This window comes from Amphiura filiformis, chromosome 17, assembly GCF_039555335.1.
Source record: "Amphiura filiformis chromosome 17, Afil_fr2py, whole genome shotgun sequence".
Taxonomy (NCBI): Eukaryota; Metazoa; Echinodermata; class Ophiuroidea; order Amphilepidida; family Amphiuridae; genus Amphiura; species Amphiura filiformis.
The window spans coordinates 21989649-22016846 of record NC_092644.1 but is presented as its reverse complement, the minus strand read 5'-3'; the positions used below and the strand labels follow the sequence as shown (position 1 = coordinate 22016846).

Genomic DNA, 27198 nt, shown 5'->3' with positions numbered 1-27198 from the left:
TTTTTTTTCCAACCCATCCCCATTACAAAAAGAAATCTTATGCCACTGCATCATCTGATAAATCATAGTGTATCATACTTTTCTTTAGTCATAAACAATGTGTACATACCAATTTTGCATATATTAGAACACTTTCTGATCATTTTTACAAAATGTTTTTGCAAAATCAAATTATTTCAGCATGTTCACAAGAGAAACTAATACAACATATAACCCTATGATGAGGCTTGCCTGCATGACCACACATATGGATCAATTTTATTATACAAATTAATATACAGGAATTATGGTACAAAAACTAAAAAACAAAAATACAGCTTGTGAGCATAACCTATGCAATAAATCTGTTTAAAAATCGGGCAACTTTCAAGGGATATACGAGGCAGCGGTGCATGTGCCTGCACAGAATTCCCTAATGGGTGGGCCAGGGAGGCTCTTCATTTTCCTCGTATGATTCTGTGCAATTACTTCCAAATCTTCTACTTTTGTAAGCCTGGGAGAGTATGCTATTTCATTCAAACTATTTGATATGTTAAAAATGAATTAATAGCACACATAATATGTATCCTCCAGTATACACCTGCCATGAGAGTCCCAAACTGGTGAAAGCTGGTAAGATATGCCTACTGTATAATCCTGGATGCTAATCGAAGAAGTGTATCCTCAATTTCAACTGAATAATAATTATTGTGATTGTTATATTTTAAAAATGTTTTATACTGATAAAACTGATAATATCCATAAAAATTTAGTGGTGAACTGATTAAAAATGAAATTATGCGTAGTTCCAGGCTTTGTGGAAGCAAAATGTTTCTGGTCTAAAATATTCAGTTGCACCTTGTCAGTGTTGTGAGGATTACGAGTCGCGAGGAGTTGATGGTCGACGTTCCCGGACATCACTACGCTCCCGACGCTCTCTTTCTTCTCGACGTTCTCGTTCACTGCTGCTGTATCCTTGGTTTGTGTATCCTTCTTCGTCTTCAGGGCCAACACGTTTACTCTTTTTCATTTTCATTACTACCACTACGATAATGATGATTAAGATGATTAAGGCCAGGCCGCCAACAACTGCACCTATGATGATTGGGATATTATCTGTAATAAAGAAATTGAAGAATATAAACAATTTGATTTGAAACCTACAAGCAAATGATATGATCAATAAAAATTAAGTTTTTGTTGTGTAAACTGGTTGAGATTATGATTATCATTACATTGATATATTCTTTTGTTTTCTATTGTTCAGGAGACATGGTAGCGCGTATCTAAGAAACCAGTTTGAAGCAGTTTTCTAAACATTGCAACAGTTAGTCTAGTTTGTGTACTAAGTCAGGGCCGTAGCAAGGTTGAAAATTGTGGGGCGGCCATCACAAATGTGGGGCGGCCAAATTACTAATATATGCCCAAATTGAAATAAAGATATAAAGAAAAACATAACAAATTTCTCAAAAAGTGGGGCGGCCATGGCATCCCCGGCCGCCCCGCTTGCTACGGCCCTGTACTAAGTAACTAAATTACAAAATCTTAAATTTGTTCTTTGTATTTGGATACCTCATTCGGCATGATGCCTCGCCACCTTACATGGTCACTACAGTTAAGACATGTGATCATGTGCAAAAGTCAGACACAAAGGTAACTTTGCATATACTGGTGTGTACAATATACAATTGACACAAAACTTTCTGCATGTTAAAACCTGGATCTAAGCAAGGTATGCCGTTTCTCATGAGACGGAGTATCAAAATTGCACCTGGGGATTGCACTCAGACAAAACAATACTTACCATCACCACCCCCACTGCTACCACCAGATCCAACTGCAAATAAGAGGAAATAAATGAGATTAATATGAGTGTTATAGAGTTAATCTGTCGCATGCTTGGGATTGAGTCATCAAGCAACTTCCTCACCAATTGACCTGGGATGAACCTAGGTCATCTACCCAGCTGAAGGCCAAAGGTTGTGGGCGCAATGTTGGTAATTCCATCGTACAAAAAGTGAGTTTTTCTGGTTGACCAGTTTCAATTGATCACAATTTGAACATTTGCCAGATGACTGAGAGTAAACACAGTGTGTTAGACTGTTAGTCAATGATAGCCTAAATGACTTGAGCTGATAAATTTCATTTCTATTTGCAGAGGTTTGCTGCAACACAATTTTTTTAGACAAAATTTTCAACAAAAGTGGAATCTGAATACCGTCTAAAATTGATTATTTCTGATAACTCAAATTTTGCGTGGATGAATTTAAGACAATTTATGAGACAAAATTATTTACCTGTAGTAGCTGCCATGGTTGATCCTGTTGCAGGAGCCGTTGTAGTGATAGTGGTACCGAGGACAGTAAACACTGTAAGATGAGTCGTGGAACACTCTATGTCACTTCCTACCATTGCTGTAGTAATACCACTAGTAGACCAATCACTGCTGCCCGAATCCCAGGCAACACAGGAGAAGGACACATCAGAGAGGCCAACAGTGAGAGGGAAGGTGAGTTCCACAGGAGTAGACAGACCAGTGACGCTAAGTTCAGAATCTGTATGTGGAAAAGAATGCACACACACATTAAGCATCATATTCCAGGGGCTCATTTTGAGGAAGATGGTTTGCTTAAAGGAGGATTTTGTGATCCTAGCATCCTCTTTATGACATTTTTCAGTACATATCCACGAAAAAAGCCTATTCCCAAAATTTCAGTTGATTCCGATTTTGTGTTTGCGAGTTATGCATGATTATGTGTATTACACTGCTACATAGACAATGCGTTGTAATTTCGTTCTGGTGCACCAGAACGAAATTCAAATTTCACAATATCTTTGCAAGAAATATTTTGTACATAAACATTATGTAGCCAGAGGTTTCCAGTGATATAAAAATCTCAACTTTTTTTGAGAAAAATGGGGGGATGAGGCTGTGGATCACAAAATACCCCTTTAAGTTTTAAAATCAAAGTGAAGGTTTTTGAATAACTATATTATTTGTCACTTGTATAAATGGTGTGGAACAGACTATGATATTGTGTAAATGATGCTGGGTTTCGTAATATAATTATAAATCATAGAAAAAGTATATTCCCTCTGTGGAGGAAATTTCTTAAATCTACCACAGGTGTATGACCGACTTCAAATGGAATAGTCCACTTACCATCATCCGGATCAGCCAGGGTAATCTCAATGATATCGGATGCGACCATAACACTAGCATCAAGGGATTGAGAGTAAATATCCACACCTGTGTTGTAGTGAGAAATCTTCACTGTCACACCTGAACATGCACTTCCAGAACTACATGTCCAAACAGCTCCATACCTAATGATTGGAAAACAATAAAGCCATGGTTATAACCTTATGAGGACTACCTGCCAATTGGCCATAATGAATATTGTGTCCATTTTTGAACCAATCAAAGAGGGTATTAATAAGATCATCTGCAAATGCAAGTTTAACTAAAATAGTTTTAAAGCAATTGGCAATTGAAATGAGCAAGTTATCGAAGTTATCAAAACTGCTGTTAGTGTCCTGAGGGTTAAATCTAAGGCTGCAGACGATGAGTTTTAAATATTCTTTAAAAATTAAAGAATTACCATATTTGGAATCCGCATCAAAATGCATTAAAATGAGTAAAAATGAATATTAACAAACATAGTTATTGGTTCTTGATAGTTCTTGATATATTGATAGTTCTTTTGAGAAAAAACTCAAAACTTAGGATTTTTTAGCATGCAGATTATTAAAGTTAACACTTACAATGCACTGAGTTCAGAACCGAAGTCAATTCCAACTGTAGTTCCAGATGTCTTTGAGGTAAAGCTTCCATCCAGAAGAGTTTTCTGAATACCCAGAGTTACATCACTATCAACAACCTCTGTAACTCCACCACCGAGAACTATATCAGCTGTAAGGCTGCCAAGGAGTGTTTCCTGCACAGATCTGAAATCAAATTAATATATAAGTTTGTTTAGTAATAAGTGGATGCCACTGGAGGCTGGCTGGGATTGGGGACACATCGGGGGGGGTGTAGTGTTGTGCCATTGAGAATTTGAAAGTGGACCCATCAATTATACTAATTGTTAAAATTTTTGCCACATTGAACCCAAATTGTCTTAGTTTTTACAACTTTCCCAAAAATTTGACAATTTTGGCTACAACAAGGAGTCCTTGATATACCAAAAGGTCGAAAATGCTACCCATGTTTGCGGCACGTCCACATATGGTCATTTGTACTGAGTATTTCGCCCCCCCCCCACCACCACCACCCCTGGGAGACACATCCACTTGGGCTTAAATACCTTCAGTCAGTTGGTTGAAAATCTCTATTTTTGGGAAAATAATGATTTAGAAGTCAGGTTAACTAGGTTATGGTATTTGTTACCTCAATACTAATTATTATACACTTTGAACTACACATGTAGGACCATTTTGTAGTTTTTTGTTCAAACGTGTCCATAATCTGAAGAAACTAGATTATATAGGCCATATCATCCATTGTTCTCCATTAGGCCTGCCTATCTATTCGGGTGTACTTGGGGAAACATTTGGATATATTTGGGAGGCTTTAAGGAGATTGGCTATATTTGGGAGACATTTGGCTATATTTGGGTATATTTGGGAGACATTTGGAAAACATGCCCATTTATTTGGGAGACATTCAGGTGTTTTTGGGAGACATTTGGGTATAGTTGGGAGATATTTGGGTGTATTTTCTTACTTGCACTTATCCAGGACACTTGAGTAGAAAGTGGCATCGAGACCATCTGAAATTTCACCAACTTTCTCTAAGATGATATCGGAAGAACCATCTGGTACACTTTCACCAGCGTCTTCAAAGACTGCAATCATTTCTATGAAATAGTCAAGTAAATCGTCTGAAAGAGAATACAATGAAAAAACCGATGTTCACTTTAGTGATATTATGCTGAGGGAGTTAAGAGGTTTGATTAGAATAGACAAATTGGGTAACATCCATTTGAAATACTCACTCCAGTTGTGGAAGATAATAAGGTAAAGCCATAATTCCACTTGTGGAAGATAAGCCATAATACAGGGGGAGTATGGGTTTCAAAATTATCAACCCTGACCAATTACATTTGAAAAACATACAAATCTTCCACAGGGGTAGTGTGGATTTCAACTGCAATAGTCCAATTTAGGGTTTGATTTATTACACACCAGTAATGAGAAGCCTAGAGCAGGCCACTTCATCGGTTCGGCGAGCAGGGTGCTCTATCCTTATTTACATTGTTGCATTTGGAAGAAATAAGTGTATTTGAGAGACATTTGGGTGTATTTTGGAAATATTTGGGAGACATTTGGGAAATATTTGGGAGACATTTGGGTGTAATTGGGAAATATTTGGGTGTAATTGGGAAATATTTGGGAGACATTTGGGTGTATTTGGGAGATATTTGGGTGTATTTGGGAGATATTTTCTTACAGTGGGATATAAACTCACCTTGATCTTGAATGGTCATGTCACTAATTTGTATAGAGGCTGTGTTATCAATCAATAATTGAGCACTACTTGTAGTTAAAACTGTCTCATCTAATGTCAATTGGATAAGTTCAAGTTGCTCTGCTGCAGTGTCTGTTGTTGTGTCTGCAGCAACTCTGCGGACTCTAGAGGCATCACGGCGACGACGAGAACTGTTTTCTATATCAGCGAGAAGTCCTAGATTGCCAAATGCTGTTTGGTAAGCACCTGAAAATTGAGAAAGACAATTGAAACTATTTAAAAAAGGGTGATGTAATTCAGGATAGTGCTGTGGTTTTAATAATGTGTCTCAAAGGCGGAAGTGATGGTATATGCCTGTCAATAGGCCCCTCTTTTGAAGTTGAATATACCCGATAATCTTTTTTTTTTTTTTTTAAGTCATACCCGATGATCCTTTTTTTTTTAATGTGGCTACCCAATGACCCTATTTTTAAATTGCAGCTACCCAATGACCCCTAGAATTGTATCATTAAAATATGCCACAAAACTTTCAAATTCTTTTATTTCAGCAAATTTGTACTGTAAAATTTGGAACAAGAAAGAATTTTACTCCCATATTTTTCAAAATTTCTACCCGATGACACCTTTAAACAATTTTTATACTCGATGACCCCCCTTTTCATTTTGTTTGTACCCAACCCCCCTTGGTTTAATGTTTCTGGGCATGGCCATTCACCCAGCATGTACCATAATTATGGCAGACTGTACTTTAATAGCTAAAGAAGGAGAAGTCAATTTTGATTTACCTTTGAATTTGAATTCACTGACTTGTGATTCCTTGTAAGCGTCTTTTTCTGCCGTAGTAAAAGAAGATTTTGGAGTGATAGTGACAACGTCCTCATATTGTGAGCATATACTAAACTTGTTGCACACCTGTATGGAATAACATGAACAAAAAATGGGATCAGTCTTTGCATTTCCTTATTGTTATTCAATTATTTATAAAAACATGTATTATTATACTAATCATTATATAGCTGTTACAACCTGTAGAGTTTAATATGCAGGGACTGCCTTTTGAGGAGAGTGAGAGCAATCACTCTACTGCCCTCCTTATATCTGATCTAGGAGAGTGATTTTTAGCTCCTTAGTTGACAACTCTCTTCTTACATTCTACAGTAAATGCTCGAAACAACTCTTGTTGAAGGCTCCATTAGAGCTATTTAATGCTCTCCTGCAAATTCCAAAAGACAGTTTCTGATTATGTTACTATATAAAATGAAATTGAATTGTCAATTTGACAGTAAGTTGTTTGGTAAGCAAGATGAGGACATTATGGCTCAAAATATGATGCATAAATGCAATTATTCTACCCAGGGCTGACATTTCTTACCTGCATGACGTATGTTCTACTGGTTCCAGATACGGCTGGTTTACCAACAAACGTGATTTCTGGTTCAGATACGGCATCTGTGACAGATTTAGTATTTCCATCAGAGTCAATTGTCATCAATTGGAATGTCAATGGTTCTGAGTCTGCATCAGTCACACAGTATTCTACCAAAGCATCAGCCTATATAAAAGAGAAATGTACAGAATTGCAAATTTAAAACCTAGCAAAACCATTCAAATTGATTGGCAAAGCACAAAAAATTATTCACAAAAATTTCCACTTTAACAGTCAAATACAAATTCACTGCATGATACTCAAGTATTAATACTGCAAAATTGTAATTACAATTCCATGTCAACTCCTGGGATGTGCACCGTAGCACCTCTTCAATTTTTTTCTTTTTCTGTGTGGTGCTAGATATTGGTGAGAAAGTAAAATGCTGAAAATTTGAGCTTCATACTCCATTTCGTTTTCCCGTGGTAGCAAGTTGAAATTTAGGGGGGGTCAGCGTAAAAAATGTGTCACTACGCGAAAGACGATGTTTGGAGGACCATAAATGTATAAAGGGAATCCATACAACTTTTACAAATATGTATCTTGGGGTACTTCTTTGTGTAGAATTCAAATCTGCCATCAGAAAACTTGTAAGTCCTTTACTTAAAAAGATATAGAGCCCTCAAAATGCAACTTCATCCATCCAGGACCAACTTCGGGGAGTCAGAACTCCAATGGTGGGACATTACTCTAATCCCATATTGAGCCTATTAGAATACTATTAGCTGAGATATTACCCATGCAAAACCCTAATTGTACATTTTTTGTACATTTTGACCCCCCCTGAAAACCAATGTCAGACATTATAGGCCTACCCCACCATCAACTTCATGTATGTTGAAAATATGTCTTTGGACAACATTTCTGAGAGATATTGGCTTTGGGACTCGATGGCTTTAACACATCAGTTAGGTTTGCCTACTCCATAGAGTTCTACACATTGTTGATTTCGCATGTAATGACTCTTTATGGAATGGCTCTAATGATTATTTATGTGAAACAACTTACATCAGATAAAGCTGTATAATTGCTGGCAGTGAATTCACAGGATGTTGGCCCTGAACGTACTGTCATATATGCTTTAGCTGTTCCTGTTTGATCAGCACTATTAGTAGCAGCAACTTGGAATGCATACACTGTACCTCGCTCTGCAATGCCTGAAATTAATGGAATAAAGCAAGAACATATATTGAGTATAGAATATATTGAGTATTGAGAATTTATATTGAGTGACATATCATTGAAATCATTAGGCTTCAGTTGAAATCCATACACCCCCTATGGATGACATGATTTACCTTAATCTTTCACACAAAATGTGTGAATTTTAATTGGGGTTACCTGAATGGGCGACTCTATTTGAAATCTACAGCCCCTGTGTGTGAGATTTAAGTGCATGTCTTCCACAGGTGGTACATAGATTTCAACTGATATATCCCTTTATCTATATAAATAATTACAGAAATTGGCTTGATATAACTGTAGATGAATTGAAGGGCAAATTAAATATTCCTTCAGTCTCTCCAAGTGGCGGTGGAAGCATTAAAATATAGGGAGGATGAACATATTTTGTTTCTTGTCTTAATTTTAGACTGTTTTAACCCAAAATTAAGGCAAATTTTGCTTTTTGATGGGTCAGTGTGCAGAAATTTAGTCCAAAACAGTGTTTTTTTTGGCAAATATTGCTTTATTTTCATGTTCTATTAGGATTTTCATGGGGCAGTCCATCCCCTGTGGAAACATTTTAAGGGGGTGTGTTCTCCTCACTTCTGCTGTCTATGGTCTCTCTGTCTCCTGAAGTAAAAGTACAGTATCTACAAGTAACAAAGAATATACTGCCTTTTGGGTACTTACCTCCTTGGATTCCCATCAGGGCAATTATATATCCAGATGCACTTGAATCAAGGATTCGGGGGAATCCAGTCAGCAAATTACTTGAATCACTCAGATCAAGAAAACCGTATCCTGTAAGATGATGAAATAGAACAATTAGCACATTAAGAACAAACCTGCTGGGTAATGAAATGAAAAACAGTTGTATCCAAATTGTGCTTTGTGTCACAAAATTGCAATTGCATCCAGTTGCACTAAAGTTACACCCAATGACACACATCTGACCTGAGCGCAAGAAGACCGTAAGTCCACTTGGCTCCCCAACATGTATACACTAAAGTTGCTTATAGTTTGGTAATGTTTTATACATGTTCAGGGGCCAAAACAAATCGGTGATGTATTCACCCTGGAACATTATAAAACCCTAAGAAACTATATGTAACTGTTGAGGGGCCAAGTGAACTTATCGTCTTCTTGCGCTCAGGTCTTCAGTTGCACCCAGATAAAATAGATTTATCCCAGTTGCACCCTAATTTATATTCATTTGTATTATGTGAACTTCCAAGTATGCCTACTTAACCGATGTTAAAATGGTCCATTATTTTGTGACACATTACTCCCGATTCCAGAAAAATACAGCACTAATTTTTTGGAATAAGAAAATGCTATCTTGTTTTGCCAAATGAAACATAACAAAATCCCAATACTTTAATTAGTTCCAACTGACAATAAAATTCAAATTCAAATAATTTTGCAATTTGAGGGAAAATGGTTATTCTCACTCATATGAAGTAAAACTTACCGTCTTCAGTGCCTACTGTAGACCATGCAACCGTATCATCAGCCGCGGCTCCATATATTTTGGCACTCAAGAAAATCACATCTGTGTCTTTGACTTTACCATCATCTTGAAGTTCATCAAACACAACCTGGAAGAAAATAGGGAAGGTTCAAAATTTATAAATTTTATACAATTCAAAATATTGATTAATGGTGGTTAACTGATGAAAAAAACCAAATGAAAGTATTAAAAGGAATTGAAAATGAATGTCAAACCATTTAACTTCAACAGGAATACAAATGTTACCAAAATTTATTCACATACATGCAATTTGCAATGCAATTCTTGTGACTCAAATTTTCAAAGTGAAATTTTTTCGGGAAATTTTGAAATGATGATCAAAACATGATTTTATTTAACCTCATGGGAAATACCAGCTGAGTTATCGCCTTTTTTTATTGGAGAGATATATCATGCATTGGGCCAATCACAGAAATGGTAAGAATAGTCAGCAAGGCTGAAGAGGATTAATGTTCAAACTGCTGAGAGATCTAAAAGCTCTATTTCGATTGGTTACTCAGATGATTATATCATGTAATTAACCAATCATGTACCCTGTAAGAAATTCTCACCTTGGGAGGGTTACCGTCAACAGCGCTAATCGTGACAGTGGCCGATGCAGACCGTTCTAGTTTTTTAGCCACCAGAGTTATTTCGTAAGTCTTATCTGCTTGAAAACCCAATGCATCAACTGTCAACACAGCACCAGCAATGTTGGTATCATTGATGATCAATTCACCAATGTGATCTGGATCATAGGACCAGCATGCACTGTTGTCGGTTGTCTGCAAAAGAACAAGATTAGAGAACATTTTTTAATACTTAGGATAATATCTTTAAAGTAAATGCTTGAAAAATATGGACAGTGGCATACCGGGGAGGGGGGAGCAAAGTAGTTGCTCCTTGGCTCAAAATACATGCGACAAAATTTATCAAAATTTGTGATGTGTATCTTCCTTTTGACCTATTTTAGGCCTGAATCCGGGCCTGAATCATCCTAATTGCGACATTAAAATTGGACAATTTCACATGCATTTGAACTGGTCAAGTCATTTTGGTGGTAGGTCATTGCTAGATTTTGCAGTTTAAACCTAGCCAATTCCATTTGAAAAACATCCTCCCTCAGTGGAAGGCTTTTCTTAAATCATCCACAGAGGTATGGTAGATCTCAAATGGGGAAGTCCATTTGCATCAATGCACCATGCCACATGACCCAGTGTCGAAGCGTCATAGGGCACGTGCCACCCAATCGATCTGAAATTTAAAAAAATCCCATAGGAAAATTGTCGCAAAAACGGCTTGTGTCCCCCCAATCAGACCCGGTGCCCCCCAATCAGATGACCCAAGCTACCCCACTGACATGACCTGTTTTCTACAAATTGATTTTAATAATTAGTGTAAAAATAGCTTGAGAATTATGCATAAAAACATTGAAGTTGTGATAAAACTATTAAGCCATTCCAGTTAAAATCCATACACCCATATATGGAAGACACGACCTGTGAGGAGGAAGATTAAGGTCACATCTTCTATAGGGGGTGTTTGGATTTCAACTGGAATAGCCTTTTTTAAACATATGCCTCACCTGAATACATTCATAAGAATAAACCCATGGTCTAGCCTCATTATCAGGGTCATAGGTCAGAGAACCATCTACTACCAGGTTACCGCTGTCACGACCTACGCTGTACTCTGAAGCACCACTAATGATTGCCTCCAGAGCAGATTTGACGGTTTGAACAACTACTGATTGGTCCACAAATGTACTGGAATCGCTAGATTTATATACCCTGATGGTGAATTCAATGGCTTCTCCACCTAGAAAACAAAGAGACATTCATTGTGTAAGTAGATTCCCACGGTTTTATACAAATCTGATTTCTGGTAATGACTTCTGTGTCAACTATAAAGCATGATCTTAACAGGTGTATTTCCTTGGTGTCTACAGAAGCGTTTCTGCACCTCCCATTGTTTATATATATACCATTTATTAAACTACTGATATGAGGTACAGAAAGTGTAATTTATCTTAAAGACCAAAATTTAGGAATTGTCCAAATGGGATAGTTCTATTCCAGTCATGAAGTAGTATAGAGTCACCATAAGTCGCATTGAGTTTAGGAGCAGTTATATATCAGATTTGAGTCACCATAAGTTAGATTGAGTTTAGGTGCAGTTATACAAGTCTGATTTGAGTCACCATAAGTCACATTGAGTTTAGGTGCAGCTATTCATATCTGCTTTGAGTCACCATAAGTCACATTTAGTTTAGGTGCAGTCAGTTATACAAGTCTGCTTTGAGTCACCATAAATCAGATTGAGTTTAGGTGCATGCAAGTCTGCTTTGAGTCACCATAAGTTATATTGAATTAAGGTGTAGACAAGTCTGCTTTGATCCCTACATACCAGGTAAGGAGTTGGCATCCACAAACAATGTCCTGCTGTTTTGAGTCTTCAAATTGAGAGCCACATCCGAGTTGTTGCAAGACCATGTAAAGACGGTTTCTCCTGCGGGCACACATGCTGAATAAAATGTTACTTCTGCAGTAATGGAGAAACTGAAATTGAAAATAAACATTTGAATAAACAAACAATAGATGTAAATGGCAAAATGCAACTAAATATCAAAAAGCAGTTACAGGGAAAAAGTCTCAAAAATTGATTTCTTTCACTATTTCTTAGCCCATTTGCTATATCCAGTTAAAATCCACACATCCCCTATGCCTTAGTCTGATAGTCTCCCTCGAAGGAGGTGTAGATTTCAAAATAATCACCACCGATTTGAAATTCACACTCACTCTGTCGAAGATTAAGGTCATGTCTTCCATAGGGGGTGTATGGATTTCAACTAGAATAGCCCTTTTTCTCTAGCCTAGTCCATGCCTACTAGTTTGTTCAGTTTATAAAAGGTGTTAAAAATGAGACAGTTTAACATCGTGTATTGATATTAAATGGAATGCACGCAATTGGGTGCAGCACTTACACTAGTTGCACGTTGCGTAATGCGCGACTGTCCCACCCTTATGTGTATTTAAGTGAGCGTATGTTGGGACTTTATCGGCACGCATAACAAAAAGCAAATAATTAGTTTAGAAGGAAAGAGACTTACCTCTCTGACACTTTAACGTTAGTTGGATCAATTCCTGGGGAAGTACGTTGACTTGTGGTGCAGCCGTTCCAGAACGTTCCACTGTGATAGAGGCTGAATCATCATATCCACCCAAGAAGTTGGTAACATTCAAAGTGAAATCATATTCTGTGTCTGCATCCAAATCATCTCCATCAAATTCTAATAGAGCAGATCCTGCACCACCATTGCCGCCTAAATATCAAAAGAGGATATTGAATCATGTTATTTAGATACAAATATATTTTAAAATTTCAATGAAGAGCCCTTGTGTACATGGTTTACTTAAACACACAAATCATGCAGATTTATGTGTTCAAGCACTTATTGCACCCTAATTCTTGTTTGGATTTCAGAGGAAGGAACTCTCTATTTGCCCCCAAGGTAAAGGAGGAGCCCAAGTATACCATTAGGTGAATCTTTACGATATAGCAATATGCATGAAAAAAAAAACTAATTTACTCACTATTGAGACTAGAAAGGGTTGAATCGACACTTGTTGTATTTCCAGAACTTGAAACGGACCACTCATATATCATACTCCTGCCGCCTCCACCAGTTGATCTCCTGGCATTCAGTGCCACGTCACCGCAGCTAGGCAACTGAGAAGAGCCACTAATGAGAGCTGTTGGTACTAAGGGTGTATCTGGACCAGCCACTTCCACATTGCCAGATGCTGCAAGAGCATAGGTTTGACGGAAGGCATACACGGCATCGTCTTCGAAGGTAAGTGTCTCTCCTGTAGGATGTACAAATTTTCATTATGAGAAATGGTATAATTATGTGTTATTAATGTACTGGGTGGCATAATCTGTTTTCATTGTTCTTTTATCCTATATTCATTGTTTGGCAGTAGTGTCACCAGGAATTTTTTTGGGTGGGGGTATTGGGGGGAAAAGTGAATTTCAGGGGGCAAAATTGTCAAATTTTGCACAAAATGAAAAGTTTTTGGGGTTTTACCTCAAAAGTGGGGTGGTGGGGTGGTAAACTGGGGGAAAGAAAAATATATTGCTCCCGCAGCGCCGTCGCTGTTGTTTGGTGACAGAGTGATGTATAAGCCTGAATTAGGTTGTTACAGTAATTTCATTAATTCTTAATTCTTCCTACTCACAATTTTTAAAGGCCTGTTCAGTGATTTGCTCATCCGGAGGATCATAAAAATCATCAAAATTCATATTTTGGCACCTTTGTTAGAGTCATAGATATGTGCTAACATGGCCTGCAAGTGGTTAAGCCGAAAGCTGTGCATTTAACAATAACATGATTCTGTAATGTCTCTACGTAAGTAGAGTAATTAGCTACATATTTTAATGGGGCTTCAACTTTTGTCAATACTGCTGTTTTCCTCGCATTTTGCCAAATTTTTCATTTCATTTCAAAAATAACTAATGACAAATAAAAGGCTTATCCTTCGTTCACTTCACTTTTATGCAATTTAATTCAATCTAGTTTTTAATTTTTTAACACTTCTGCTGGGAATCTTGAGATTTATTACTACTAAATATTATTATCATTTCACATTTTGAGTAAAGAATAACTTTGAAGGGGAAGACCTCACCAATTTCAATCAAGTCTGAGCCTCTTCCAATCACAATGTACAAATCCTTGGGAGTTCTCCATTTACACTCGGCACCGGTACCAAGAACTTCTGCGTTGCTGAAGACGTCACCACAGCTGGAAAAGCTTTCATAATCCACACCAAGATCAAAAGACAACATCAAAGCAGCACCTACAAAGTACAAGAACAAATGACATGAGGTAGATTGAGGGAGGGAACCTGCATCTGGCTCCATTGTGTATCATGGAGGTAATTAGCAGAGGGGGCATGGACTGCACCGGGGCACTGCACCATGTTTTTGTGTCTCTCACAGAGGTAAGACTGAGAGAGCATGGACTCTGTATGTTGGTTACATTATGTGTCGCTCATGGACGTTAGACTGAGAGAGCATGGGCTCCATGGACGTTAGACTGAGAGAGCGTGGACTCTGTATGTTGGTTACATTGTGTGTCGCTCATGGACGTTAGACTGAGAGAGCATGGGCTCCATGGACGTTAGACTGAGAGAGCATGGACTCTGTATGTTGGTTACATTGTGTGTCGCTCATGGTTGTTAGACTGAGAGGGCATGGGCTCCATGGACGTTAGACTGAGAGAGCATGGACTCTGTATGTTGGTTACATTGTGTGTCGCTCATGGTTGTTAGACTGAGAGGGCATGGGCTCCATGGACGTTAGACTGAGAGAGCATGGACTCTGTATGTTGGTTACATTGTGTGTCGCTCATGGTTGTTAGACTGAGAGAGCATGGGCTCCATGGACGTTAGACTGAGAGAGCATGGACTCTGTATGTTGGTTACATTGTGTGTCGCTCATGGTTGTTAGACTGAGAGGGCATGGACTCCTACTTATTGCTTATAGCGGTGATATATTAGTAAAAATGTACATCTAGCTAACTTTGTTTTCCCAACATTAGTGGAAAAATCAAAATAAAACATCCATTTCGCTACTGATGATTCAGTCAACTCATTGCGATAGATTGGCATCTGATAGCCTAGATTTACACTCACGTTTAGTCATATAATGAAAGTCACAAAATAATGAACAATGAAAAAGTTACCTCACTTGTTTTCATAAATTATGTGACAGGAAACTCAAGATTTATTGTCAGTAGCATTGGGCTATTCCAGTTGAAAGCCACACTCCCCCTGTGGAAGATTTTGGAAATATCTTCCACAGGAGGAGTATGTTTTCAAATGTAATTAGTCAGAGTTAATCATTTTGAAACCCATACTCCCTCTGTATTATCTTCCACAACAGGAGAGAGTATATCAAATGGAAGTTACCCAATTGCCTATTATATTCAAAACTCATACTCCCTCTGTGTAAGACTTTAGTTAAATCTTCCACAGGGGTAGTGTGGATTTTAAATGGAATAGCCCATTATGATGATAAAAGTGTGCCTACCTTGAGGTGTGAATTTAGCAGATGTAACCATTGGCTCTTGGTAGCTAACATACGTATATGTTGGGTCAGTGGCGAGGTCCAAGCTTGTTTCACCATTGATTGTAGGTTTAAGGTTATATCGGCCAGAATCCGGTGGGTAAATAAAGGTGTAATTTATTGCACTGTCGCTCAAAAATTCTCCCACAAATTCATATGTTGTACCTAAAAAGAAGGATAAAAGGAGAAATTTTCACTTTCAATGATAAAATAGTCTACCTGGTACATATTAATTAGCAACAGCAGAAAAGTGATGCTGCCACAGCCTGTAAAACAACGTATTGATATCAACCCAGGGATATCAAGGCTTAAAATTGCCAAAAGATCTGGAAGCTCTATGTTGATTGGACTACTCAGATGATTATGTTTACAATTAACCAATCAGAGAACCTGTAAGAAAAGTAGCTTACCATCATCAGCCTCAGCAATTAAAACTGGCATCACATCCCAAACAGTATCATCCAAAGCACGGAGGGTAGAAAAGGCATTAGATGTTGTACTTGTCACTACAAGTTCTTCTGTTTCTCCTGCTAGTGTGCTATTTGTGGTGAAGTTTGCTGGGTCAAAGGAATTTACCTCAATATCTGTCAAAAGTGGAAAAAAAAGAGTACATGATATATTCAGTATCATCAAACCGAATAATTTTTTTGTCCATTTGATCTTATTTAAATAGTGCAGTACTTTGTTCAAATGTCAGCCTTGGGAGCTTAACTCATACAGCCTGTTAATGTTGGAGTTTCTGCAAAATTAGTTCATATTTGAACAACGTGTGCCTCACTAGGCTAGGGCAACACTTTGAGACTGAATAGTCTATTCCAGCTGAAATCCATACACCCCCTATGGAAGATATGACCTTTATCTTTTACACAGGGAGTGTGAATTTCAAATGGGGTTACCTGAATGGGCGACTCCATTTGAAATCTACACTCTCTGCAAAGGAGATTTAAGTTAAGTCATGTGTAGGGGCATATGGCTTTTGAACAACTGGAATAGCCCAATGTATCATGTTTTAACCCCATTTAAAAATCAGAGCTCAAAATGTAACCCCAAGTTGATAAGTACAACTGTTTGTACACAACACGTTCAAAGGTCATAATGTGAATGTACAAACTCTATTAGGGGTCCTATATAGGACAAACCACTACTTCTTTCTGATATTTATAAACTTACTTGCAAACACCTTAAGATCTGCAGTAACGTCAGTTCCAACAACACCATTACGCTCAACTGAAACAGTGTAATCACCTATAAAAAAACAAGCACAACTTAATTGTTTAATGAATGGGTTTCAACAAAGGTTTTTTAAGATACTTTTTGAAAATTATCAAGAGCCCATCTCAAGAACCACTGAACTGAATAAATCATTAGGCCGATTTGTACTCATTTTAATGCATTTTTCATGCGAATTACATTGAAATACACAATTATGAAATTTTAAGAATTTTAAAAGAAAATCTGGAATGTGTCATCTGCAGTCAACGCCATCGTGGAGAGGGCTATATAAGCCAGTGTGGAGAGGGCTATATACCATGTTGTACCTACCTGCATCAAGATCAGCTGTACAAGTCAAAGCTTGGACACTGGTCCAGGTAACCACTGCACCCTCGGTGACGGTATCATCACTGTCATCAGTGAATGTACATTTCAGGGTTGCACCTTCAGTGAATCCTGCACCAGTAATTGCAACCTGCATTTAAAAACAAATGTTATATACCGGTAACTACATTTAGCAGTGTCATCTAGCCAGAAATTTACAGGGGAAGGGGCAAAGCAACTATCAAGGGAGGGGGGGGGATTTAACAAAAATATCAAACATGTACAAAAGTTGCATCGGGGTGGGGGGACTTCCTTACACCACTAAGCATGGGCCCAGGGAACAGGGGAACTTTTGGCAAAATGACCCATTTTTTATTGTTCTTTAACAATTTTGGTCTGTTGTCCCCCCCACATTTGAAGCAAGATTGGCGCTAATATACATAAGTAGCGGGGGAGGGCTAACTGAATATCATACCATCATGAAGATGGTGGAGGGGGTAATTCAATATTAGGCTCATGAAGTATGGGGAGGGGCTAATTGAATATATCATGATCATCTAGTTACAAGGAGGGGCCAGGGCTAATTGAATGTCATGCTCATCTATGTATGGGGGGGGGGGAGCTAATTGAATATCATATTCAAGTATCATAGTAGGGCTACAAACATTATAGCACATTGTGATCGTTTAGGAAAATTAATATGCATTTTTACATCTTTGCTGTGATTTTATTCTAAAGTCTAAAATCATACAATTTTACATTTGTTCCAATAAGGCTGTCAACTTTTCAGACTTGCATGCCGTGAGATATTGTTGAGGAGCATACAGAGACAGAGTATTGTTTGAACTTTGCATACTAGTAGGGAGAGGGACAAAATGTTGACGGATGCTGAATGTGTGAGTGTCACGCTGAATGTGTGAGAGTAAGTTGACAGCCCTGGTTCCAATTTTGTCATTATAGGCCTTATACATACCGTTACAGAGGTATCCGGGATAATGTTTGGTGTTACTCTACTGACACCAACACAACTAGTACCATCCCCTCCACAATCACCACAGGCATCATCCACAACACCACTAGTAAAAATAAAAGAAACAACAAATAATTGGTTAATGCTATAACTATAAAAAAAAAGTCATGTTTTGCTACATTTTTTTCAAAAATATCAAAAACTCGTGGGGCAAGACAAGAACCACTGAACGTGTTTGTACTAATTTTAATGTATTTTTCATGCTGATTCCAAAATGTCATGCAAAAATACAATTCTGAAATTTGAGACCATGTGTGGAAAGTAATAAATTACCTTATTTGGCCTCATTTGTGACCGAGATGCTTACAGGTATTGCTCATCTGAAAGGAGCACTTATTGACAGTAGCAGCACCAGGATTTTCTTCAGGGGGTGGCAAAGTGAAATGAAGGGGGGGGGGGGGGGCAAGATCAACCAATTTTGCACAAAATTGCTGCAAAAAGTGGAATTTGTTGCAATTTGGAGGGTTTGCCTTAAAAGTGAAGGCCAAACTAGGGGCAAGACAAGTATGTGGGGGAGGGGGGGGCTTGTCTCCCTAGTGCTGCTACTGCTTATTGATTATGTTCATTTTTCATGCAAAACAATGTTATACATAATTATACCGTACATATCAAACGTGGAGCCCCTGTTCCCGGAGAGCTTTATTGCCATACCAATTAGGTACCAATTAAAAACTAGGTTTGATATTTTTCGCATTTTTGAGATATAACAGTCCTCGAAGAAAATTTTATAAATTTAATGATATATTCTTAAAGTGTATGTAGCTGGGAGGAAAAGCTGATGATCAATTGAAAATTTTGACCTTTCATATTGAAGATATGGATTTTTTTCCCAAAAAGGCCTTTTTTATTCTGGCGTTTTGGGGAAAAAAATCCATATCTTCAACACGAAAGGTCAAAATTTTCAATTGATCATCGGCTTTTCATCCCACCTACATACACTTCAAATATAAATCATCAGATTTATAAAGTGTACTTCGAGTACTGTTAAATATCAAAAATATCAATTTTTAATGATTTGCCATAAAATGTGTATTACATTACGAATTTCAAAAAATCAAAATTATTTGATATCAGAAGGACATTCTTTGTATTCAGAATGCAATTCGATATGTCTGATGTGCTCTAATGTCCCAAAATAAATACTGTCCAAAGGTTCATACCCCACCCCTTAAACTACCTTAACCGTAATATGGCCTAATCTAGATAGTATCAGTTTGTGAATGAGGACAACATTATATTATAATTTCCTTGTATTAGGTGTCCCAGAATGAAATTACCATGATTACAGCATGCAACAGTGGCATATGCAGCAGTGTAATACATATTTACATAAGCATGTATCACGCAAACGCAAAATCGGAACTAAAATTTTGGGAATAAGCTTATTCGTGGATATCTACTGAAAAAAATTCATAAAAAGAGGATGCTATACATTTTATAATCACGAAATACTCCTGTGGACTGTATTATTTTCCATACAAACATTTATTGATATCTAAACCTGAGAAAATGAGATTTGTAAGATACCTGTTTGCAACTCCATCACACCCCTCGCACGAGGTTGCATCTGCGTCTGGATCACTCTCGCACTGGTCGCACACATTCTTGCCTTCGCTATCGTCAAGACCGGTGCTTCCTCCAACACATTCGTCACATTCATTCTCATAAGCACGAGCGCGTCCTGTTGATAAAGTGATAAATTGCTTCATTACTGGAGTACTGTGATAGCAGTGTAAACACACACACGTCATAAGCTTTTTCGTAGTCTCTGCAGCCGGTTTGGTTCCGCTTATTTGTTTGTTTGTTTGTTTGTTTACCCAGGTTGGTCCGTGAGGAACACATGCAAATCCATGGAAAGGGAACTGCCTGCCAGAAAGAGCTGTTGTGCATGCTTGGTAGATTTGATAAGGTATCTCGTATCGGTAATAAATCAATGGAACACCGAACCCGGGCACCGAACAAGAACGCACAAAGCTAAAGCAGGAGAGAAAGCTAGAGAAGTTTGTGTAGCAGACTAAAAATGGGGTCGAATAGATATGGAGAGAGAAGTTTGCGTAGGAGACTAACTAGGCCTATTGTATATCTCGCAGTCAATGCGTCCGGATAGCTGTACTAACAGATCTATTTTTTATGACAAAAAAATTACTTATGCCTACCAAATAAAATACAATCTCCGAATGTTGTTTAAATTATTTCTATATCAGTTGTAACAAACATAGCATGAATTTACAAGAGAAACTATGACGTACCTGGCTTAATACAATTAGTTGTGCAATCCTGATACTTGCTACCGAACTCATACACTACACTAGTAGGGGGATCACAGTAATCGCAATCATCTTCTAGCCATCCACCGTCACATATTCCGCGGCAGTCCAAACGGCCGTCGTTTACATTTGCGGCAGTACCAGTATCACCACCTAAAAGAGAAATAATATAAAACAATTATATTTTTCGGTGTTAAATTTAATTACACACAAAATAACAGTTTGTTCATTGCTGAAACTTGACGAGTTATTTCTCTCAGCCTAATTAGCTCAATCGGCAAGGCATTTGTGTTTGTCGTGGGTTCGAGCCCCGGCGCGGCGTATAGTGCGAGTACGGGGATGTAGACTTTCGGATTTCGGATGCTGACTTTCTCTATAGTGTATCTTAATGGTTTATAATTATATGGTATGGGGCGTCTTTTAAGGTGTGCTGAGGCTTGTAGTGGGTCTGCGCCTCAAGTTGCGCATCTCTGCTGAAACTTACCAACACATTCTCCACAGTCGTCAATTATGGCAGTGCCGTTGCATGTTCCATCGCAATCCCAGTCTTCTGTATAACCTTCAGCTGCTTTGCAGTTTCCACATTGATCGGCACCGAAGTCGTTGGCTCGCCTCGTATTTCCCCCAACACATACACTGCAGTTATTGATAAAGGCCGAACCTAAGAAGGAAGAAATATAAACAATGGGACCACTTTTTATTAATGTAAAACTGTTGAAAAGGCCCGAAAACTCTATTTTGATCTACTTTTTGCATGTCAACAAATTTATTTTGCAAGGTCCATACTTTTGGTGCTTATTTGGCTATTCTATTTAAAATCCACACTCCACCTGTTGAAGAATTTGGAAATATCTTCCACAGGAGTAGTATGACATTAAAATGGAGCTGCCTGATATGTTCATTTCATTTAAAATTCATACGTGGAGAACTCTATTCATTTTGAAAAGAAATTGTCAAGCATTTGTGTATGGTGGTTAAAATTAAGCCATTATTCGAAAATATGAAAGACAATTAGTAAAACTTTTATTAAGATAGAATGGATTCAAGTAAAATTTCACTATATTGAACAAAAAATATATATAAAAATAAAAGCAACCCCCCCCCCAAAAAAAAAACAACAACAAAACCATCCAACTCAGTTTTGCTATAATATTGCTTATATTGGCCTCCGTCGCCGCCACTAACGAAATACTGTTTGCGCATTAATTTATATCCATAATCTTTTATTTCCGCAATTTTTCTATCGATTTAGAACAAGTTCCTGGCACAAGTCTCTTTACTTGTCTAACACGTCAAAGCAGGTAAAAAACAAAATCAGTATATGCAAATTTGTCATTTGGAATCGATTGGTGATTACGGTAACTTTTAGAGACCTTCATATCTTTTTTTTAATAAATCGATACCAGTCGATCAATGGTTCTTCTTACCTCCACATTCACCCGAGCAGTCCTCTTCGGCGACACCGTTACAAGTTCCTGCGCAATCTTCTACAGCATCACCATTACATACCCCGGCGCAATCTGCCACACCTAGACACACCGCTGAAATAACCAAACAAAAACAAATTAAAGTTAAATTTCATTTAGGCAAAAAAAAAAAAAAACTGAGTCGCGCACACAAAGTATATCAAATTGTAGTATAGTCAAATCGCAGGTGGTGGATGACATGATCGAGCCCGCAACTTGTGAAACCGCCCGGCCGTATGGCATTTTCAATATACTTGGTTAGTTTTGTGGGGTTCATTATCGAACCCCAACGGTTTTAGCTTGTATTTATATTACTTATTAACATAGGCCCATTTGTTTGTGATATTTCAAGCGTTTTAAAATTTCAAAATAATCCCATTCAATTACACGGTTGACGATGAAAATTTACTGAATTTAGAGAATGCAATGCGGCCACCACCTGGTCAAATCGGGAAAAAATACGACGCCCGGACGGACGAGGAAAATATACCGTAACACAGTAAAACTAAAGCAAAAACATCCTCGTTTTGCATAGCTTATTTCACTTTTCTTTTTCTTTTTTTAAAACAAAAGCATATCACATATATATTTTTGCAAAATGTTTGAGGATAATAAAATAAAATAAAATATGGATGGAAATTGATTTGATGCATCGTATAATCTATTTCTTGTTCAACTGAAGGAAACTTCCGGTAACATAATTTTTTTTAAAGTTTGGATACGATTTCAGTTGTAGGTATAATTGAAAATATATAAACAAAGCAAGCATGTTTATATTTTGCTAATTAGCACTATTTAATTGTATGTCAATCTAGTGACATTTAATCTTTTTAAACTAAGGTTCTCTACACTGCTAATTGTAATGTTGAATTATTTCGCGGACTTTGGTTAAAATTATTTGCAAAATTGTTGCAATTCAGATTTGAAAAAGACATCCCATAAAAATACAGACGTTCAATAGAATCACAATCCGTTTTGCTGCAACCGCGGCAGCGTGTAGGCCTATATTTCAGGAGTCTCTTTATCAGGTAACCCATTTGAAATTCACACTCCCTGTGTGATGATATATTATAAGGTCATGTTTTCCACAGGGTGTTTGGGTTTAAACTATTATCTTCCGCTATCTTCTGATTCAAATTATCAATAAGTCAATTCAAAACTTCTATGCCAAAAAAACCAAAACAAAACAAAACACATATCACTACATTATAACCAATGGTTAGAAAAACCTGAAAAAAGCATGTGAATGCAGGTCAAAAAGCCCCAAAATGGGCTGAAAATAAATAAAAACGCGCTAAAACCTGAAAAGTGATATCTCTGTATTCAGGGTGTTCACAATACTAGAAAAAAGTGCAAACTTGGGAGCATATCAATTGACTCACCCTGGTTTTAATAAATAAACTGAAAAACGGTATTACGTGTAGGCCTATTTGAATTTTGATCATTTGAACTCAAACGTTATCATGGTTATGCCCAATTTACTGAATCGCCCAGAAAACATGTTGGGCTACTTTATTCGCGCATATCAAGTTTGCACCCTGGTAAATCCGACTTTCATCTGAGTTATCAAGGATTTTATCAACTCCTGGTTCAAATGCTTTTATACGAATCTTATAAACCACGGAGGTAGAAACACCTCCGTAAAGTTCGACTGTGTACTATGTTCCTATAAAATTGAATATATTTTGTTATTTTTGTCATTCATTTTGTATATTGTACATACCTTCAGTTGCAGTATTTGTTGTGGCATCTACTGTTGTACCTAAATACGTAAGAAAGAGATGTATTACCATATTTAATAATGTATTTGAAAATCTGCATAATCACACAATGTTTAAACATCAATCAATGCGTTCATCAAACGAAGGAAAATCTAACTTAATATAATATAGGCCCTAACAAAAAAAGATAAAGAGCAAGAACGATGCAAAACAGAAAATTGAAGTTAAAAAAACACCTTTGACATAGAAACAAATTAAGATGTAATGAAAAATAAAAGTTCCTTTAAAAGGAATAAGGCGAGCCAATGGAAAATTGTAAAGAGAAATGTAGGTAACCCGGCCCAACAAAAACAGCAAAAAAACGAACGAAAAAAAAAACCCGAAAAAAATTACGAAAAATAATGAAAACCTGACGTACTTTCAGTTGTCATTAACAGATCCGTCTGTTCAGTTCCAGTTTGTGATTCAGTTGTCCCTATAAACAGAAATAAAGTACATTGTATATTATTGCGGAATAAATACACCGTTTAAACAGAGAAGATGAGAATAGATGATAATAGACTATTCTCATGGTTTAAGGTCAGCAACTATTTTAAACGGTTGCGATTTGGTAGTTTACAGCATCTTGCGAATGGTAGTGAGGTTTGACAAAATTGCATTGATCATTTCATAGCGAGTGTATAGAAGAATTCAAATATCACAGATATACTTTTGTTGGTCACGTGGTTCTTGAGTTGTTTTTTTAATGAGGCTGAAACAACAGCATTTTTGTAAAACGTACATAACTCATTGACAACAATAAATTAAGCAAGTTTGCAAAGTATAGGATTTGTAGAATGAACGTTTGCACAACATCAAGGTGTTATTTGTTAATAATATATTGATCTAGATATAAATGAAAGTCGATTTTTTTTGGTGGTTTCGACCAACAATACCTCGTCTACCCTTAAACAATTTACATTAACGGTGAACTGACGATACGAAACAGCAGAAACAACATTCTTATACCATCGCTTAAACAACCTGTCACAAAATATTGAAATGTTTGCACCAGCAGAACAGGGATTGTTTAAAAGGTGGTACTTCACCCCTTGATAAATTTGTGACTTTGTATTTTTTTCTTTCATTTTTCTCCAAAAATAATAACACACTGGTAACAAAAGTATATTATAGGGGCAAGGAATCCAGTTTAATACTGCACTGGAATTTCAGTGACTCAAGACAAGCGGTACGTTATTTATGATAAGAAAAGAGGTACCGTTAGAATGTACCTCATTCATTTTGTTAACATACGTCGTATATAATGAACCACTTGTCTTGAATCACTGAAATTTCAGTGAAGTAATTTGATTCCTTGCCCCTATAATAGGCCTATACGTAACTTTTGTTACCAGTGTGTAGTTATTTTTTGAGAAAATGCAAAAATTAGTCACAAAATCTATCAGGAGTAGTATCACCTTAAACTTGGAAATAGCGTTTCAAGAGGTTAAGGGGGTACTACACCCCTAGCCAATTTTTTGCTTATTTTTGCATTTTTCTCAAAAATTATAGCGCATTGGTGACAAGTAAGATATGTATATTATAGGGGCAAAGACTACAACTACTGCACTGAAAATTCAGCAACTCAAGGCAAGTAGTTTTTGATTTATTGATCAAATATTGGTTTTCCCTCATTTTTTTACTGTAACTCCACAACTGTTGTCTGTGCTGAAATAAAAAATTCCAGTGTAGCAGTTGTAGTACTTGCCCCCTATAATATACATATCTTACTTGTCACCAATGCTCTATAATTTTTGAGAAAAATGCAAAAATAGGCACAAAATTGGGCAAGGGTGTAGTACCCCTTAACTAAATCTTCATTAATTAAATGGAATTAAGAAAAGTAAAAAGACAAGCAGTTTGCCGATTCGCATGTTTGGACATGGAAATGACACTGCTTTTATCTGATATCCTATATTCAAGTAACATTTTATAACAGAGAAAATGCGACCTGATGAAGTTTAGAATGGACTTGATTCCACGTGTATATTTTTGTCCCCATCATTGTCCGAAACTTTCTGCAGTCGACCTATATCTTATGTTCTTTCTTAATTTTAAGTGCACTCTGATTGCTGATTCATCTACAGCGAAATCTTCATGAAATGAAATGAAGAAAAACTAAAAGACAAGGTTTGTTGATTCTATGCATGAACAAACATGAAACTGCTTATATCCTATCCTGCCAGTAATATTTGATAACGAGAAAAAAATGGGACTGGTATCAATGATAGTACTTGTGCATTTTTCAAATATCACAGGTTATGTTCCTGGTATCCATCTAATTTGCCGTCTAATGAAACATGCATCTGCTTTTTTGTCATATCCAACATTAGGCCTAGATACTCTTGAAATGACAATTTATCTTAATTTTTTATCTTTACATTAATCTACAAATTATGTGAATGTTAAACTGCATTTTGATGTGGGTGTCTTATCCATGCTCACTGGGTACCAATAACTTTTATACACTCTGTAAAACTTTTGTCATTAAATATTTTTCCGGATATACATAGGCTATATGTTTGCACTTTGCAGTATTTCACAATATAAATATAACAACAAAATCTTTAGTGAGACAAGTTTACAATACAGAAGGAGTATTTTCACCAAGTCATATCTTAGTTGCGCCATGTAACGCTAACAGAAAAGTTTTGGTAGGTTTTTAATCTGCTAATTCTACGGTCCCGGTTTTAATCAAACAAACAAACAACTTGATAAAACCATTATAAGCAAGTTTAAAAAAACACAGCAAATCAAAGAAACAAATAATTCTTACCTTCGTCTGTTACTAAAAGATTATCTGATGCAGTTGTTGAGTCTTGGCATTGTACTTCCAACGAAGCAAAAAACAGGCACAATATTACGACGAAAAGTTTCGATGAACTGGACAAACAGCCCATTTTTGGCTCTCTTAATTTCCAAATTTGCTCTTCAAGATGTATAATTATATCCTGTCTTCCGTTTTGTATAATTCAGGTGTATATAGCTTTAATTTTAGTGTCCGATAACTTGGAATTTAGTAAAACACCAAATGCAGCACACCAGTGGTCGCAGCAAACTCCGGGAGCAAACTTCTCAAGATTTCGATTGCAAATGAAATGAAGATGCGTAAACTTCGATCGGCATTTTCGTTGCTATGGTATCGTATTGATGCTATGACAATTATTGATTATTACAAAACAAATACATACAATACAATACAATTCAATTCAATATTTAAACGTCATAGGCCTTATTCACTGAATATGTATAATCCAATAGTGCATGAAGTAGGCCACTCTGTGCCTAATTTGCATATTGATAATAGTCTGCTCATCATTCATCAAGTCAAGTGCCTAACCTGCCCGTCCTTGCCTTATGTATAGACTATTTCATAAGGAATTACGTGTCACTGCCTCCAAGGAAATAAAACACGAGGCTGAATAAGCACATTAAAAACTTCGTTTTATTCGGTTTTAAAGCAA

The 27198-nt window shown here is 37.0% G+C and overlaps 1 protein-coding gene across 1 annotated transcript; it reads right to left on the bottom strand.

Annotated features, from left to right (window-relative positions):
- Positions 1-4: 4 nt before the first annotated feature.
- Positions 5-26840, bottom strand: LOC140137471 (uncharacterized). The gene is given in 31 exon segments (XM_072159166.1): positions 5-1095; positions 1784-1816; positions 2277-2534; positions 3143-3306; positions 3745-3927; positions 4706-4862; positions 5450-5695; positions 6235-6361; positions 6822-7001; positions 7884-8032; positions 8730-8840; positions 9511-9637; positions 10122-10334; positions 11135-11367; positions 11956-12107; positions 12659-12735; positions 12738-12871; positions 13143-13415; positions 14235-14405; positions 15640-15840; positions 16086-16259; positions 16846-16920; positions 17218-17362; positions 18185-18287; positions 19769-19922; positions 20491-20661; positions 20993-21169; positions 21936-22049; positions 23698-23736; positions 24114-24170; positions 26511-26840. Coding segments are annotated over 31 exon segments (4761 nt in total). The 5' UTR covers positions 26635-26840; the 3' UTR covers positions 5-856.
- Positions 26841-27198: the final 358 nt, after the last annotated feature.